The sequence below is a fragment of the Zootoca vivipara genome, chromosome 5 (assembly GCF_963506605.1).
Source record: "Zootoca vivipara chromosome 5, rZooViv1.1, whole genome shotgun sequence".
Lineage (NCBI taxonomy): Eukaryota > Metazoa > Chordata > Lepidosauria > Squamata > Lacertidae > Zootoca > Zootoca vivipara.
The window spans coordinates 64,014,757-64,033,810 of NC_083280.1; the positions used below are offsets into that span (position 1 = coordinate 64,014,757).

At 41.0% G+C, this 19,054-nt stretch overlaps 1 protein-coding gene across 3 annotated transcripts in view; it reads right to left on the reverse strand.

Moving 5' to 3' along the window:
• Positions 1–19,054, reverse strand: part of MYOF (myoferlin) — a 76,063-nt gene that overhangs the window by 25,478 nt on the left and 31,531 nt on the right. For all 3 annotated transcript variants that reach the window (XM_035137404.2, XM_035137402.2, XM_035137401.2), the window contains 13 exons: positions 16,350–16,474; positions 15,309–15,425; positions 14,809–14,986; positions 13,919–14,043; positions 12,387–12,493; positions 11,941–12,133; positions 10,602–10,754; positions 8,569–8,700; positions 7,543–7,706; positions 3,250–3,364; positions 2,257–2,362; positions 1,508–1,647; positions 1,160–1,333 (listed from right to left, as the gene is read on the reverse strand). In XM_035137404.2, the coding sequence (XP_034993295.2) occupies positions 1,160–1,333; positions 1,508–1,647; positions 2,257–2,362; positions 3,250–3,364; positions 7,543–7,706; positions 8,569–8,700; positions 10,602–10,754; positions 11,941–12,133; positions 12,387–12,493; positions 13,919–14,043; positions 14,809–14,986; positions 15,309–15,425; positions 16,350–16,474 (1,829 nt within the window). The remainder of the gene's footprint in view (positions 1–1,159; positions 1,334–1,507; positions 1,648–2,256; positions 2,363–3,249; positions 3,365–7,542; positions 7,707–8,568; positions 8,701–10,601; positions 10,755–11,940; positions 12,134–12,386; positions 12,494–13,918; positions 14,044–14,808; positions 14,987–15,308; positions 15,426–16,349; positions 16,475–19,054) is intronic.

Consider the following 19,054-nt stretch of genomic DNA (forward strand, 5'->3'; position numbering starts at 1 on the left):
AAGACTGCATGAAGAGATGAAAAGTTACGCCTCATGTTTAACTTCACATGTAGTTTGGGAGGAAGAAGACTGAGAGAAGATAGCTTGGGATGATCGTAAGTATTCTGGAGGCCCTGCTTTATGCTGAACTTTCTATATTGCTATTTCAAGCTGCCGGATGAAAGCATTAATTGCCTTCACATAATCCAGCATTTTACAACCTCTCCTTATACATTGCTTTCAATTATTCCATCAGGTATAGTAATATATATATACATTTCAAACTCTGTCGCATTCCTTTTTCTCTCTACAGCAGACAGACTCATCTACAGCATTTTGGCATTCTGCTGAAAACTCTCCCACACAGTCTTAGTAACCTTCAAGTACTAATTTAGAATGCAGGAATATAGAAATGTCCCTCATGAAGTCAGACCATTGATTTATCTAACTCAGGGCTTAGCCATACCTTTCACCTTGCCCTTTCCAAGCACAGGCCTGTGCTGTAATGTTCCATATCCAAGTCTTTTGCAGGGTTCCCCCCCCCACCGGGAAACCCACTCATTGAATCAGAACAAAGTCAGTTTGGGTTTTCCACAGGCTGCTGTCTGCTCTGTTTGAGCTTTAAAGAGAAGGTTTTTGTGGCGCACTCAGACACGGAGCTTTAAATCACGGACCATGCCTGGAAAGAGCAGAGGAAAGGAAAGTGTGGATAAGCCCTCAGGGTTACCTACGCTGAGAGCTCATCCAGACTTGTACTTGTCCCATGCCTAGAAAGTATGAATCTGAGCAGTTTTCTGTTCATGAACAGTTTTGCCCTTACTCCATCACTTCCCCAGAAAACTCACTCTTTAGCAACAAATTGGAGCAAACATCAATCCAGAGAAAACCCAATTGACATTTGCTCAAATTCAGTGGTAAAGATGGGGTTTTCCAAGAGGAAAGTACCGTAGCAGGGCAAGGGCAAGTCTGGGTGAGCCCCAACTGACACCGACTCTCCATGATTTCCAAAGGGGCCTCCTTTCAGCCCTACCTGGAGATGCCAAGGATTGAACCAAGGACCTTCTGTTTGAAAAGCAGATGCTCTGCCACTGAGCTACATTCTCATTTAACTTTGAGATAATAATTAATGCTGAAGTTAAGCGGCATAAACAAGCCAGCAAGTTAAGTTCCTCTTACTTACAAGAGCTCCTTCAAGCTTAAAGATGGCTGCTGAACCACATGTGTCGGAAGGAATCATTTCTCTCCTCCACCGCCTGCGGCGGAAAGTGTCGGAACTGCGCTGCTTCCAGTGAAATTTCCATCCAATCAGTGATGCAAATTCCCATCCTTCTTGATCTTCATAGGGTGTGGTTCCCTAGAAGGCAATTGCAAAAACTCAATCCACAATGGCCAGAATGTAGGGTTAATGACAAACTCTGTAATCAATTCATGCTTTATTTTCTGACACGCCATTATTTTTCTAAATAAACACACACAACATTCTAGTGAATGCCAATGTTTGGTTGCAAGTTATATTTAGCCATTTTACCCTTGATGAAACTGTTTGGTTTGGATCTTTTCTGCGTCTTCGAACCAGCCTTCTTCTTCTATGAGTATGATACATTTTCTCTGCTGCAACCCAAGACTTGGGCTTATCATCAGGGGGAATGGTAATTCCATATTCCCAAGCTAAAATAACACAGATTAAATAGGAGATGGTTACCATAACAGGATTCTGACTCAGTGACCAATATGGTAGCTGATTTATCAAATTCTTGGCTCTGACAAGCCAAACCACACTAATTCGCCACCCCTAATTATTCAAATAACTTATTGTATAATGTAGTTCCCTGGTGTAATTCTATGAAAAAAAAATCACCATTTACCCCAATGTTTTTAGTTCATCTGTGTATTATACTGAGGTTTTACTGTTTTTCTAAATATTTTGATTAGACTAAAAATCACACCATAACTAATGTAACTTATTTCTTTGGAGCACAGTGGTGTACATATTGAATAAGCAAAACCAAACGTGTATTGATGCTCCAAAAGCTGTTTGTGAATGCCTATGGGTCACACTGCAGGACTTATGATTTGTCCCCAATAGCTGGCACTTCACCCCATGCCATCATGCCAACTCTCCTCGAATTTAAACAGATTTTGCCATGCAGCATAGAGGTCTGCATTTTGAGGAGCAGAAGTTCAAAGAACAATTTGGAATGCAGAAACAATTGCCTGGTGCTAGCCCACGGATTAAGAATCTGACATGAGAGGCATTCTGTCCATTCTAACCCTTACCTTTTTCATCCACTGCTCGGTTAACATCATATATCCAAGCATCATCATCCCACATCCAACCTGGAGGACAGGTTATTTCACCTGGTGGTGGTGCTTTTTCTCCATTCTTTGAAACAGAAAAGGCAACACACACTTACACACTCCAAGGTAGCGATACTTAAAAAGTAGTAATGACAACACATAACACACATCTAAACTTAATAGGATTTCACACAAAAATTAAAACAAAAATTTTGGACAACCTTTAAGACTTAAATCTAGTCCACAAGAACAAGACTTTTAGTTGTTTTGGAGGCATGAGATCAACAAAAGTCGACCCTCAAAAGTAGCCTTGTTGTTTTTACTCTAGGCTTGCACAACTTGGGTCCCAAATGCAACACACCAGCCATGAATTTTGGCCTGTCAGTAATAATAATAATAATAATAATAATAATAATAATATAATAATAATAATAATAATAATAATAATTTATTTATACCCCGCCCATCTGGCTGGGTTTCTGCAGCCACTCTGGGCGGCTTACAACAGAAAAATGAAATAAAATAATTAAACATTAAAAGCCTCCCTAAACAGGGCTGCCTTCAGATGTCTTCTAAAAATCTGGTAGCTGTTTTTCTCTGGTGCTGGCAATGTCTCTTATTCCAATCCCAGGCATGCATCTAACACAGAAACTATATAGATCCCCTGATTGGTGCTTAATAGGTTGTATTTGGCTTGGTTGTACATGTTTTACTGAAATGATGCTGTCCTCTGTACGAAGTGGGAAGTTGCTATTAAATTGTAATTCCACTTCCACTTTGTCTAATCAGTTCACTCCATCGCCTGCTTTAAATTTAGTGACATGCATTCTGTTTTAATACTGCAATTTGGATTTTAAGTATATTTTGCAGTGAAAACTAACAAACTGCCTTAACTTATATGCATGGCAGCTGTAACCTAAAGAGAAGCTATTGAAATTAAACACTTTGGCTCATCAAAAGCATGATCCTCACCACATCTGTAAAAGCGTCTTCAGCTGCTTTCCATTCTCCTCCAGGATAACGGCTTTCATTTTGATACACTTCATCAGCAAACTCAGTGTGACCAGCATCTGCTTCTGTCAGCAAGCTGTGAAACCAGAAGCAGACCTTCCAACTATTGTTAGGTGCCAAAAGATGCTCACTGGACACATTGCACTGACAGAATCATGCTGTGCCCACCTGTCAAAGTGACTCATTGGGGTTTGGGAATTCAGGATCTGACCTATCAGCCAGATCCATTTCCCAGAGTCCCACAACCACTTAGGAACCACTTATCCACAAGCAGCTGCCACAAAGCTAGAAGAACGTTCAAACAAGCCACGTGGTCCCATGTGGGTAAGTGCCATGTGATCAGATCTTTTAATTTTTCTTCCAGCTGCCAGGATTTGAAGCCAGTTTGACACCCTGATTAAGTGAGAACTTTTACTTACCGTAGCTTTGACTGCAGTCAACATTGCTGCCAATGAAAAGCTTACAGGTTAATGCAGGGAAATGCAAAATTTGTTTCCAGGAAGAGAGGGAAAGGCAGCATGTGTTCTTATTCATGGTGGCTTATCATAGTTAAGAGCATATTTGCAGCTAGGAATGGAAGAATCTGCCAATTAGAGGTGGGGAGGAATTTACTGGTTTGTGTGTTCTTGTTTTTATTGTGTATTGTGTATTTTGTGTTTTTATTTTTTATTTTTATGTTGTGAACCACCCTGAGATCTGTGTATGAAGGGCTGTATCTAAACTTAATGAATAGTAATAAACAATAATTTGGGTTCTCACATTTTCTCATATTTTCTCTAGTCCTAAATTCAGTTCCCTACATTTAGCAGCAATTTGCCATTTTCTTGTTCAACGTTTTTAGTGTGAATTTCTCCTGGGAAACACCTTTTTAAATGCACTTTGTCTAAAGTATGCACTTCTGCAAGCACTTTCCCCTTATATAATGCATTGTGTATGGCATTTTCACAAATATCTTTATTTTTATGCACATTTCCTTCCAACATATGCATATTTTTGTAAACACTGGTTAGTTGGAGAACTGTAGTGCAAAAGTTGGATGTGTGTGCATATGTGTGTTTCAGAAAGTGGGGGTTTGACAGATTCAGTTTTAATTGCATATTGAATCAAATTTCTCCTTCATCTGTAGCCAATGGAAACCCTGACATAGTTTTTTACAGTCTTGATCCATTGGGCTGTGTTAGAGGAGAGCTTTAGGAGAAGAGGCTGCTAGATCTAACACCCTTGTAGGGCAACTTCATGGGACCTAAATACAAGTTATGTTAATAGCACGGTCTGCAGCCACATCCGGGTATTTTAAATACTGGTAATAATAAACCCAATTTTTATTGGGACCACAACATGTGGTGAGGAGGGGAGGTTTAATTTCTGTATTTCAATGTTTTGTTGGAAGCTGCCCAGAGTGGCTGGGGGAACCCAGCCAGATGGGTGGGGTATAAATTATTATTATTATTATTATTAATTATTTTATTATTACCTTCTCAGCTGTGATCCCACTGGAAACAAGCCCTCATGCTGCAATTAGCATAAGGGGTCTGTGGAATCTGTATTAGGATTTTCTATTGTTAATTGCAGCACAGCTGATTGCCAAGCACAACCATTAACACAACATATAGTCAGAGAGTCTTGAGAGTCCCATGGACTGCAAGACGATCAAACCTATCCATTCTTAAGGAAATCAGCCCTGAGTGCTCCCTGGAAGGACAGATCGTGAAGCTGAGGCTCCAATACTTTGGCCACCTCATGAGAAGAGAAGAATCCTTGGAAAAGACCCTGATGTTGGGAAAGATTGAGGGCACTAGGAGAAGGGGACGACAGAGGACAAGATGGTTGGACAGTGTTCTCGAAGCTACGAACATGAGTTTGACCAAACTGCAGGAGGCAGTGGAAGACAGGAGTGCCTGGCGTGCTCTGGTCCATGGGGTCACGAAGAGTCGGACACGACTAAACGACTAAACAACAACAATAGTCAGGTCCACAGATTACCAGGGTGGCAGTCATGGAGAAAGTGGACTGTGTTGGAGTCTACCTAAGGGTGTTAGCTGATTGGGGTTGCCAATGTGACCCAGGCCAATGATAACCACTCCAGTAAAAACTTTTTTTGGGTGGGGGGGAAGGATATTTCTCTGCATGGTTAGACTTGGGTCCAAAGCACATTGGCAGTTTGTGAATAGTCTCACTAGGTAGGAATCAGTGGCAACATTTTTTAATATTTTGAAACCGCGAAGCTATTCCAAAGTGCTGAAATGCATAGTTGCAATCCGGAAACTATTATTCCTTTCCTGTCTCCTAGGCACTGTCTAGATAAAGAAATGGAGGAAGAAGGCGACGAAGATGATGGAATTTATGGAACTGGCTGAGATGACCGGACGAATCCGCAACCAGGGAGAAGAAGCGATGGAAGAAGAATGGAAAGATTTTAAATTGTATTTAAAAAAATATGCTAAAGTAATATTTTAGACTAGAAATTAAGCTGTAAATAAAACTGTGGAATATGTGAAGATGTTATTTAGAGGGAAAGAATGAGTTTTTTTATAAGGTTAAGATTTTGATATAGAATTTGCTAATTAGGAATGTGCATAAGAATCACAGGAAAGGGAACCCGAGGAGGTCCCAAATATACAATGTGAGGAGATAAGACATAATGTTTTATATGTTCTTGTTTTTTGTCTGCTTTTTGTATTTGTATTTTTCTTTTTTACCTTGTTTTTTTCTTACTGTGTTTAATGTTTTGTTAATCTTTTTTTCTGGAAAATTAATAAAATATTATTATTAAAAAAAAAAGAAATGGAGGAAGAAGGCAATTAAGCAGGCTGCCAGGAATCATTTGTGGTACTGAATTTACAATGAGCTGTAAATGATCTGCAGCCAGTACTGTAAAGCGTTTCTTCCATGGTACAGTGGATCACATTATTCCATAAAGCACATTATCACTAATGTAGCACACTCTTATTCATATATGCCTTTTAAAAAACACACACAAAAAACCACGTATATACAATGTTATTAAAAATACTACTACAATAGAGGAAAACACTTCATACCAAAGACACTCAGCTATTTATAGCGGGGATCAAGAAGCGCCTACAACTGTTCTATACTGCCATCTGTTGGCCAAAATACAGTTTGTAGATTATTTCCCGCCCATTGAAAGGCTGCTTCTTATTACCTCAAGCTGTCTTTCCAGGAGGCTTCCCTTTCCTTTGAAATAGCACTTGAGAGGCACTTCAATCAATGCGAATGAACATTCCGGCCAGCATAGATTATCCAAATTGTGCTACGAATTGGATTGGAGCCAATTTCACCTCAGATGGGGAAAGCATCTTAAGGCTATAATCTTGCACTCCAATCGCCACCACCATCATAATCGTTTATTACAGAAGATTTATTCTTTACGCCTCAGAGGTTCAAATCCCTGCTCAGCCACAGAGTATCGCTGGGTCATCTGAGGCTAGCCGCCATTCCTAATCCAATTTGCAGGGTAGTTGTGAGCATAAAAGAGAGGAACGATGAGCTCCTTGAAATTCGGGGAGGGGGGATATTATTAATAAATATTTTTCTCCAAGCACTAATTAGAGCTTGATTAGCACAAGGTCACTGAGAAAGCCTCGCGTATCAAAGCTACTTCCAACCTGATGAGGAACCATTGTGTCAGAAAAGCATGTATTCTGTATGGAGCAGGCATAGGCAAACTCGGCCCTCCAGATGTTTTGGGACTACAGTTCCCATCATCCTTCACCACTGGTCATGTTAGCTAGGGATCATGGGAGTTGTAGTCCCAAAAAATTTGGAGGGACGAGTTTGCCTGTGCCTGGTATGGAACATAGTTTGAGTGTGCTTTACACTTTGTTTAAAGAGGAAGGGTGGGACACAACCAGGAAGTATGAAACATCTGTCCAAACTAACTGTGTAAAAGCTTGCTAAAATGCTGTTCCTCCTCTTTTTTAAATGGACTATAAAATAGTGACTCATCCTGTAATATAGCACAGACTGCCTTGCCTCCCAAAATATGTCAGTAAGGTTATATTAATGAAATTACCAGTGTGGACATATCCAAAGACAGGACTGACTCCACTGTTACTCATGACAACTATAAACATCTTCACTTGGGAGTTCCTAATGGAGCTGTTTTGTACTGAAACTTGGCATTTTATTGCCTCCCTCTCTTTTCGCAAGAGTTTTGAAATTTCCTTAGCAGGAAGTTGCATAATCCCCTCCCTTTGTCTTATTGTAGAGGAATCCAAACGAAAAACTGACCCTCTTTCAGGATCAACAAACCAGTCGCCTTTCCAGTCCCATCCTTTGGGAGGCAAAAAGTACTCTCTTTTCAGTTTTATTTTTCCTGTGACGTCGGAAAACTTGTGGCGGCCAACGAGTCCGGAAGTTCCCCACTTCCCAAACATAAGTGCCTGGTTTTCATACTGTTGAAAAAGGAAAATAAAATAAAAAATAAAGCAACTGTACGGACTGCAGAAAAAAGTTTTATAAATTAAATACAGAATCTATCTCCTTGACAGTACAGTGATGCCTCGCTAGACGAATTTAATTCGTTCCACGGGTCTTTTCTTATAACGAAAAATTCGTCTAGCGAATCCCATAGGAATGCATTGAATTTGTATTTATTTTTTTGCCCATAGGAACGCATTAATTGAATTTCAGTGCATTCCTATGGGAAACCGCGATTCACTAGATGAATTTTTCATAAAACGAATTCGTCTAGCGAGGCAACCTCCGCTCGAAAAATCCTTCCGTTAAGCGGAAATTTCGTTAAGCAGGGCATTCGTTAAGCGAGGCACCACTGTATATGAAACCGTCTACTCAGTTAGACAACTGGTTCCTCTGAGTCAGCACTGTCTACACTAGGCTAACATTTTTTGGCACATTTGAAATTTTGAGAGAGTGACTTTTAAAAAGTTTGAAAAGAGGCTGTATACCCAAAATGCTAAATATGGCACCAAAGGATAAAAGTGATACAAAAATCTCTTCCCTTTGACGGGACTGGTGGGGCAAAGGTTCTCATGTACACCTGATCTGGCATCTGAGGGCACAAATCCTTGGGACGCTCTCCTCTGCACACACCTGTGAAATGAGTGGGAGCTGCACCAGCACCATTGAAATGGGGTGCGCTTTTTGCATGACTCCCATTCATTTCAATGGTGCTTGTGCAGGAGAACTTCCTGGTGGACTGTGCCGTTACAATTCTTTGGGGGAAGATGCAATAAATAAATAATAAATTCAAATCCCTGGGGCCTTATCTTAAATAGTAATCTTTACTGCACATACCATTTCAGCAAAGACGCTAAATGTTCCTTCTGCGAAGCTATTAAACTTTTTTTCTACTGCACTCAAGCCAAGCCAAAAACTAACTCGCAACTGTGCGGGTATTTTGCTGCCGTCGTTTTTGTCCTGTGGATACTAAACAAAACATACACACACACACACACACACAAAAAAAAGTGGTTACTTTCCCATGTGTCAGAAGGACTAACAAAAGATATACAATAGAAATATTTGTAGCCTGTGCCCCAGTGACAGCTTATTGACATTTATGTGCCTGGCCAACATTTTCCTGTGCCAGAGGTGACTTCATAATGGTAGGAAAACTTAAGGTGTTGAAAATTCAGCAGTATCCCCAAATCAACTTTTAAATAGAGCAGTTTCCCTACATTTAGGAGACATTCATAGCCAGACTGTTAATTCTTTTCCTGTTATTCCATTCTTGGCTCTTATCTAACAATGTGTTTACTCCTGCCTATTTCTGAGAACTTGGCAGTACCAACTGCTAATATTTCCTCGCCATAAGTGGTCTGAAAAGCAGTTGTGTGATGTGATGTTTGTATGAGTGTATCCACCACTACAGATAGCAGAGAAGCAGTTCCCGCTCTCCAAATTACAATTGTAGACATGCCTTAATCTTACCCTGGACTTTTAGAATATGGAGTGTAAAAAGGCCCTTTCAGAGGAGCCACACCTCATGTATCTGAGTGGGTTGCTTTTCTGAGAGGGAGGTCAAACACAAAAGAAATGACTCACACAAAGGTGGGCAGCCATATGTTGGGGATGCCCCAGCCCTGGTTTTCCTGCAGCGGGCAGGAGGTTGGAACAGATAAGCCTATTCTGTGACTCTGCGCAGAGCTACAGCAGGCAGTCTTCATGAGAGAAGATAGGAATGAATGAATGCAGTGCCAGTTAATGAGGCACAACATGGTGCCAGAAGGATAGGAGCTTTTCTAACCTTACTGTTCAGCATGGGGAGGTGGTGAGTGATGCAGATACGACCATGCAAGCATATGGTCGCTGACCTAATGACATTGGCAGCCTGTGCCCATGCCAGGATGACTAATAATAATAATAATAATAATAATAATAATAATAATATATTACTTATACCCTGCCCATCTGGCCAGGCCTCCCCAGCTACTCTGGGCAGTTCCCAACAGAATATTAAAAACATGATAAAACATCAAACATTAAAAACTTCCCTAAACAGGACTCAGCAACCATTGCTTGCACAGCACTGGCAGTGGCTGTCTTATACACATGCACTTCTACCACAGCAAACCGCTTCAATGGCCACCTACTGTGTGAATCATCAAGTCCCACACTGTGTGTTTACGCACCCCAGCAAAGCCGGGTTGGAAAAAGGCAGTCCTCCTGAATACAGGCAGAGACCGTTTTGCGTGGGGGTTCCGTTTTTGACCCCGTGTGCAGATGGTGGAGTGTGCATAAGCCCCCCCCCGCCCTGCCCTGCCCTCCCCTCTCTGGGTCTGAAAGGACCCGCATATTGGTGGTTGCGCATCAATTGGATGCACCTAAAACGGTTGCCTCCTGGAGTCAAAACCAGGGGTGACAGAGCTTGGGAAAGCTCCAGGTCGGTGGCAGCCCTGAAGTCCTCCGACCTCGCCCTGTCCCAGTGAGCACAGCGTTTCTGCCACTGGCAAAATGCAACTGCCTCTGCCTCCTGCCCACCACTGGTGAGAACACACGGAGACAACAAGCAGTCCCCTTCCTTGATAGATGAGTGCCTTTGGACTTAGAAGCCTCTGTTTATTTATTTTATTTTACTTCTCACGATCCATTTGGTTATTGCAAATTAAGAGGAAATACTGTAGATCCGTACACACTTTGTGTGCATGTACATGGAGAGCATAAATTTATTTCAGTGTTATGCTTTCAAGCATCTCTGCCAGGACTATTTCCAGTAGTGGCATTCTGTACCGGGCTGACTCTGAAAAGGACTGCTCTCCAGGCCACAGATTTGAACAAGCACTGGAGACCTAACCATGTTGAGCAGACAAGTGTTTGGCTTAGGTTACCTTTAAGAAGATGGTCCGGGACTTCCCACAAAATTTCCCAGAGGCCCCAGGACTTGTGGAATATAAAACCTCGTGGGCAGGAATGCGAGCGTAGGCAAGCCTCTTCTCCCCCCGGATCATCCAAACGATTACGTCAGGCATGCTGTTCTGTGGCTGTTGTGTTGCAATGAGAGGGGAAATGAGACGGAGTTTTTGCAAAATAACATTATTTCCTATTAAAAGCATTTGTGGACTCACATTTAAGGGGGAGGGGGAAGGCACTACAGATAATTTGCTCTAAAGAATTATATCACATTCTACAGTAACAGCCCTGTACAAAGGGCACCAAAAAGATACGGCAGGCCAGCAGGCATTCTAGTATGTTTCATATATTGCCCAAGTTTGTTATTGAGTATGCACTCAAACGGGCCAATCCCAGGTCCCTGACGTGGTGTCTATATTAAACATGTAAAACAACAGGCAAAAAAAAAATTAATACACAAGACTTTCTGTCTTCAGCCCAACCATATGCTATATGGGAACATAATATGGAGAATGTAATGGTTTTATTTAAAGATCATAACACCTGAGTCACAGAATACCTTGCATCTACACTGTTATTCTTCTGGTAAGTTGCCCTGGGAATGCAATTCCACAAGCAGCTACCACCTCCAAAAAGTCTCTCTTTCCTGTCACTACCAGTCGCATCTCAAATACCAGGTGACTCATGCAGATCCTCCAAAGGTGACCTCGGTATGGCCTAGTTTCCATGTAATGCTAAACCATGGTTTAATAAATTACAGTTTGTCAATTCACGGTTTGTTGGGTCGTCTAAACCCTGACCAGCACTTTAACTGTGGTTTGCTTACTGACAAGACATCATGGCTTGTTGTTTACTTACAAACCTTGGTTTGTTTTAACTACGGTTTGGCATCGCCTATGACTCCTTCCTTTTTTCTTGAATTACTTCTTGCAGTAACTTCTGATCAGAGGGTGAAGAGGCACATTTGCAAGGTAAGAAGACTTTTGAAAAGCTTTGTGTGTCCTCCCTATTATAGCGCTGGGGTAGGACAAGAGCGCTGATGTGGGAGGCTAAAATGCTTCGGTTTTTCCTCCACAATACAATATTGAAGCTAGCACTGTAGAACACTGGACACTGCTGGTCTGCCTGCCTGGCCTGAATGTGTGAGTTTGCTTCTGCTTGCCTGCTGGAGCCTGTCCGCCTCCTGCCTGTACGAGTGATAAGCATGTGACCTCTATGTACCTGTCTGCCTGTTTGTGTACTAGCAATGCCCACCGCTGGCATGCGACCCTCAGAAGAAAGAAAAAGTTAGCTCATTATCAATACAGAGAGAACAACCTCTTCAGATAGTAGTATTAACTTTTCCAACCAATCCTCAATTTCTGTCAGTGTGGCTTTGATATCTGTGGCTTCGCTCCTCATTTTCAGAGCTGCCTCCTGAATCTGTCTGATCGATTTCTCCCGCAGTTTGTAGATCTGTGTATCGAGGACTGTGACATTGTGTTTGCCTTGCTGGCATGGCAATTCCTTGCTGAAAGAAGAAATGAGTAGGCTTTCTTAGTAACAAACACACCAATCGACCAACGGTTTGTGGGAACGGCTGTGAAACCTGATGTCAGTTTTCAAATAACATCACAAACCATGGTGTGTAAGGCACTGGCTCAGAAGCTTTGCTCCCTCCCTGAGGAACTGGGGCACTTCTTAAGCAGAAGGAACCGATCTCTGTAAGCAGCACTACTGAATTTCTGGGCAGTTGTGAAGAGGGAAGATACAGGGCAACTTACCTCAAGTCCTCCATAAGCTCATCTATTAGCTTCAGCCACATTTCAGTCAACTGGTTTTCCGAAACCTTTGCTTGTATTCCTGATTTTAAGGCTGTCAGGTTTGTTTGCTATGGATTTAAAGAGTTGGGTAAGTCCATATGTGCTACTCATTTGCAACCTTTCCCCGCAGTGAGATTCTCTCATGGGTGTTACAGAAAACTATTTGTAAAGCACACCAAACACACAGTCAGATCCAGATCTAAACATATTCAGAGTTGACCCACTGAAATCAATGGGGCTTAAGCTAGTCATTGTGACTTAAGTCTTAAGTCTCACTTGTTGCTTATTTTCATTTTCAATACGTACTCATGTACCATATTCATAATACCAGAGTGGTTCACAAAATACATATTAAAACTATACCCAATACCTTTGATGTAGTTTTGTTCCGTTTTCATGCTGTTATAAGAATTTATACTGCTGTGACTGTTGTGACCTTTAAAGCCCTAAATGGCCTCGGTCCAGTATACCTGAAGGAGCGTCTCCACCCCCATCGTTCTGCCCGGACACAGGTCCAGTGCCGAGGGCCTTCTGGTGGTTCCCTCACTGCGAGAAGCCAAGTTACAGGGAACCAGGCAGGTGGCCTTCTCGGTAGTGGCGCCCGCCCTGCAGAACGCCCTCTCACCAGATGTCAAAGAGAAAACAACTACCAGACTTTTAGGAGACATCTGAAGGCAGCCCTGTTTAGGGAAGCTTTTAATGTTTAATAGATTATTGTATTTCAATGTTTGTTGTTGTTGTTGTTGTTATCTTTGCTGTAGGAAAATTATGGAGAAGTCCACACTGATAATTTCTTTAAAACTTCCAGGAAGGTTAAAAACTTGTATTAAAGGTATGGGGGGGGGAGTTATTCAGCTGACATCAAACATGACCTCACGGCATATGCCAGGCAAGCCTCCCAAAAGAGAGCATTCCACAAATGGGGTGCCACTTTCAAGAAGGACCTTACCCAGGTATCTGCTCACTACACCTCAGATAATGGGGATACCTGGAAAATGGCTCGTGATGATGTACTTATCAGATCCACAGTCCCAGCATGTGCCTGTTAATACACTGCCATATGTGGAGAAAAGTGATCCTTTGAGTGCCCTCATTCCATGCTGTAATGGACTTAAAAGTCATGAACCAGCTCTCTGAATTGGGCCTGGAAATGGACCAGGAACCAGTGCAACGTATGAGGCACCAGCATAATATGTCCATAATGTCCAGGCCCAGTTAACAGCCTTGCAGCTGTATTTTATGCAGCTTACATCACACACACACAAAATGATTCTTGCATTCTTCACTGGGCGAGACTGAAATCCTGCCTGCTGTGAAACCAGAAGCCCACTTTTTGCCACAGTTTTGATTACATTGCTGCATGCAAGAATACAAACCCAAGAAGAAGCTTTATAACTTACTTACTTACTTGCTTACTTACTTATTTTATATACAGCCACAACAATATTGTATATATGAATTATGGGAAACATAAACAGTTGTGATTAACTTACCAGTTTTTCCACTACGGCAAGAAGAAGGTTCAAAGAGTCCAGTCTATGACTTATATCCTCCCAATATGACGTAAGTGTCACCACTGGCTTCGTGTTTGCCCATGGCAGGTAGTAATAGAAGTTTCCTGGAGTGAAATATGCACATTATTTGGGGGAATATGTCGTCTTACAAAAATATATAGTATACCTGTTGGATTTCAACAATCTTTATTCACATTATTTCAACCAAGACTGGGCAAGCTAGTTTTCTGCCTAATGTGGAAACTGCAAATGAATATCTCGGGTTATTAGATATATATATATATATATATCTAAAAATAAATACAGTAGTACCTCGGTTTAAGTACACAATTGGTTCCGGGAGTCTGTACTTAACCTGAAGCGTACTTAACCTGAAGCGAACTTTCCCACTGAAAGTAATGGAAAGTGGATTAATCCATTCCAGACGGTCCGTGGAGTACTTAAACTGAAGCGTACTTAACCTGAAGTGAACTTTCCCATTGAAAGTAATGGAAAGTAGATTAACCCATGCCAGACAGGTCCACGGAGTACTCAACCCGAAGCGTACTTAACCCGAAGTATGAGTGTAATTGGTTCTGGAAGTCCATACTTAGCCTGAAGCGTACTTAACCTGAAGCGAACTTTCCCACTGAATGTAATGGAAAGTGGATTAATCCAATCCAGACGGGTCCGCGGAGTACTTAAACTGAAAGTACTCAAACCGAAGCGTACTTAAACCGAGGTATGACTGTAACTAATAAACTGCTGCCCTACAACGGCACCCCAAATCTGCCTCGCTCTGCCTAATCATAAGTACAGATTTAAAAGTTACAGCCCCCACCCATCCAAATATGTCTTTACTGCTAGTTTTGTGCAGCAGTAATACTCACCATCAAAGACAGCCCGACTGTACTGAGTTGTTGATGCCAGCGGTTTGCAGGTGGTATCAAATTTATTGCCATAGTTCCCAATGCTGACTTCAAATTGGACGGCCTCGCCAATATCTTGCAACATGGTGGCAGAATGGAACACGGCACTGAGGCAGTACTTTCTTCTCCGCTGATATTTCTGTAGGTTCAAACAAGAACAGTGGTTTAATTTCTGAAGCAAAACCCCACCTAACACACACACTTTTACCAGCGTGGAGAAACATTAAATGTCAAATGAAACCACACATTTTAAATGATTTGCTGACCACCAATGTGTAGAAAATAAATGCAAAAGGAGGCATAGTATTGTTTTCTGCCCACTCCAGAAAATGTCTAGGGGTGTGATTCGCCTAACTACCCCGTGAGAGCAAGGACTTCCGACTGCGTGGTGGGCCTTGCCCAAAAGCAGTAAGATTGAAATATTTCATATTTCACATATTGGGGAGCAAAACAGCACTTACCTCAACCACTAGTAAATCATCACTGGGTATCATTTCAATCTTTTTAGAAAGGGGTTTGCTGTCAAGCAGTGTGGTTAGTTCAACCAGGATCCGGCCTCTGTAAGATACTCCCTCTCCCTGAAACACAAACGTGATACTTCAATCTGTAGTACGTAAGTTGCAAAGTTAGTACCGGTATATTCTTTTAAACTGTGAGTATCATCTGCACCTTCCAATTTGCATTCTTTATAACATCTCACAATTAGGCTTGCCCCCCCCCCCAATTTAAGTCAACAATCCCAGTTTTTCTACTGAAACTAATAAACATGGGTCATCGGGTACAATTTTAAAATATTGATCTTGAGCTTATTTGTTTATTTGTTTGATTACATCATTTGAAGATCCCTGGGTGAGTTACAAATAAGCTCAGTTAAAAGCAACAAGGTCATTAAAGTAAAACAGAACCACTTCTTTCGAGGCAGCTGGAATCGGGCCAATTAACCATTTCGCAGGAAGGAGTGGGAAGATTGAATGCAGGCTGTTTTTCAAACAGTTGATTGATGTAATTCCAGCTTCCTTTACAGACCTAAGCACGCACAATCTTAGCTGCTGGGGAGAGAGGCAAGCAGCAATTTGTGTGAGCATATCCCAAGCCTGTTTCTGCAGGCCTAGGGCCCATAGATGGACTAGACTTTACAAGGTGTGCATGTTAAAAAGGGCCACAGTAGTTTTTGCTACCAGAGAAATAACAATATTTTATTTTTAGCACCAATACAATTTGCGCGGTATGTCTGAAGACTACAAACACTGTGTTTTGAGAGTCGGTACTATTGTTGCTTGAAAATGACATCACCAAATCAAATTCTTTTAAAAGGTACACATTTTTTTATACATGTGATGGAGTGTTTAAAAGGACAACTGTTAAAAGGAGTCATAACACTATACTGTATTCTCAATGGTGAACTCCCTGCCAACATTCCTTTCTCCTGCCATTGTGGAGAAGCAAAAGAACAGCAAAAAGCAGATATTTTCACTAAGAGATATTCCAAAAGATAAACAAACCTTTCCAGAATTTAGATCATCGTACGGATCTGGGAATCCAGTATATTCTCTTGGACTTCCATAAAGGTTTAGATAACAAGGCCCAAATGTTGGTAAGAAGCCCACTTCTGTCTCTCCGCTATTTACTGATAAGCAAACATCATGATTAAAACATGTTGTATTAGGGGCTACCTTAGAGGGTGTGAACATTAATTCTGGATGCAGCAAACTAAAATGTTAAATGTTAGTTGTTAGTCAAATAAGAACATTTTATTCTATGGGTATAGAGAAAGTTCAAGTGCTGGGAATATCTCTCAATAGATTAACCATGACCCATAAACTCTTTCTGACTGGGCCATCTCTAATCCAGGGTGACTAACCTGTGGTTCTCTACAGGTGAAACTTGGAAAATTAGAATATCATCGAAAAGTGCATTTATTTCAGTAATGCAACTTAAAAGGTGAAACCAATATATGAGATAGATGCATGACATGCAAAGCAAGATATGCCAAGCCTTTATTTGTTGTAATTGTAATTATTTGTTGTTAGGCAGGTCAATTATAAATGGAATGTAATTAATGAAATGTAATGGTGATGTTTATTTTTGTATTATTGTAACTATTTGTTTTATTACTGTGGAATTTCCAAAAGAAAGCATTTGTAAAAATTAAAAGAAAAATAAAAAATAAAAAGTTGCATTACTGAAATAAATGCACTTTTCAACGATATTCTAATTTTCCGAGTTTCACTTGTATATGTTGTTGGACTCCAAATACCCTCAGTCCCAGCTATGCTGGGAATTGTAGTCCAGCAACATTTGGGGGGGGCACAGTTTCCCCACCCCCTCCTCTGGGGTGCACTGGGATAAGGAACTAAGGAACTGGCTGCCCCGGGGGAAATCTAGTGCGAAAATTTGGCTTCCTGCAAAAGAGCAGTGAGTGAGCAGGATCTATGGGCAAGACCAGTTATGTATGTGGAGCAGCCATATACACAAAGATGTCTCCATTCACTTCAATGAAAGGAGCCCACTGCACATGGCAGTGTCTGAAGAGCTCTGGATCAGAGCGGTGATGCATAAATTTGAATTTAGTCAAAACTTTGTTGGAAAAAAACCCCATAGAATAAACTGGCTGTACTACCTTCATGCTAACAGAACTTCATTTATTCAAAAGAACCACAGCACTGAGAAATATGTGTCCTGTATTAACATCTTTTATTCAGGAGCCAAAGGAAGGCTATGTAAGCATAGGAGAGAACTACAGGCACAACCAGAGCTTTGCCAGCTGTTATTATCAGCATAGATTCCTCTGCAGAAAGAAACATCCAGGAAAAAACTTCAGCTATACTCATAGTTCTCTTATCACTGTGCTTTTCTCTCTTCTTTAGTTCCTGATCATAAACGTTAATGCATGACTGCTTTCCGCACATTAATAAAACTGAAAGGAGATATTAGTCACACATTCTATCTAAACTACTGTTACAATCACAGGTGAAAGGTTAGCGTAGAACAGTACACGGTTGTAATAATGGATTGTATCAGATGTTGCAGCGGAAAACTAGTAGAATCAGTTGCCGTTAAATGCTGGGAACAGATATCCAAACCAACTCATAGCCCCCTAGAACCACAACCACAGCTTGTCTCCAGACTACAGAGTGAGAGCAATCTACAAAGAAGTGAGATTCGGAACTCTTCTTCTTCCTTTTTTGCATTTAGGGTGGGCAGATGCGAAGGAGGTTGGGGCTCCTGTAGTCACTAGTTGTGCAGAAGCAGGAAGTTCAGCAGGTGTAGTTTGCCACAATATAATCCCCTATGTTTGCCATGATAAATTCCCTATTATACATATACACTGTTAAAAGTGCAGGTGCACCCTCCTATATTTCACTCAACCATCTTATTCACATTACAGTGGTGCCTCGCTAAACGAATTTAATTCGTTCCACGGGTCAATTTGTATAATGAAAAATTCGTCTAGCGAATCCCATAGGAATGCATTGGAAAAAAAATATTTTTTTGCCCATAGGAACGCATTAATTGAATTTCAATGCATTCCTATGGGAAACCGTGATTCGCTAGACAAATTTTTCGTAAAACGAATTCGTCTAGCGAGGCAACCTCCGCTCGAAAAATCTCTTCGTTAAGCGAAAAATTCGTCTTGCAGGGCATTTGTCTAGCGAGGCACCACTGTATTTCCGTAGCAGTGTAGAATTAGAAGTGTGAATCACTCTCATCCCACAATTCTTTGTAATGTGAAAAAAAATCTAATCTTTTCTCCAAGTAAATGTGCTGAGGTCAGGCAAATATAAAGTTACACGCTTTTTTATATCTAAAAAAGCATAATTCCTTTTAAAAAGTATTCGCTGATCAGGCAAAGGTTTCTTAGAAAATTTCACAGTATAATTACTGTTGCATAATTAAATTTTCAATGCAATTCAGCACAGAAATGTGAAATCATTTTCTTTTTAAACTGTGCTGCTAAGAAATCTGTGCTACATATTTTTAAATACCGTACTGGATGAGAAAACAAAGAGATTTATGGGTACCCTTCAGAGGCAGATCTTTAATATTGCATCCATTTTTATTAAACGTTCTTTAATCTTTGAGAAATCAGGCACAGAATCTGAGGCAAATGTATACTGCCTGTTATAGTTTTCATAGATAAAATCTGTTTATGTGCTCTCATTAAACACAGCAAGCCATTAAGGGCCCAAACCACCAAGCACTGTCT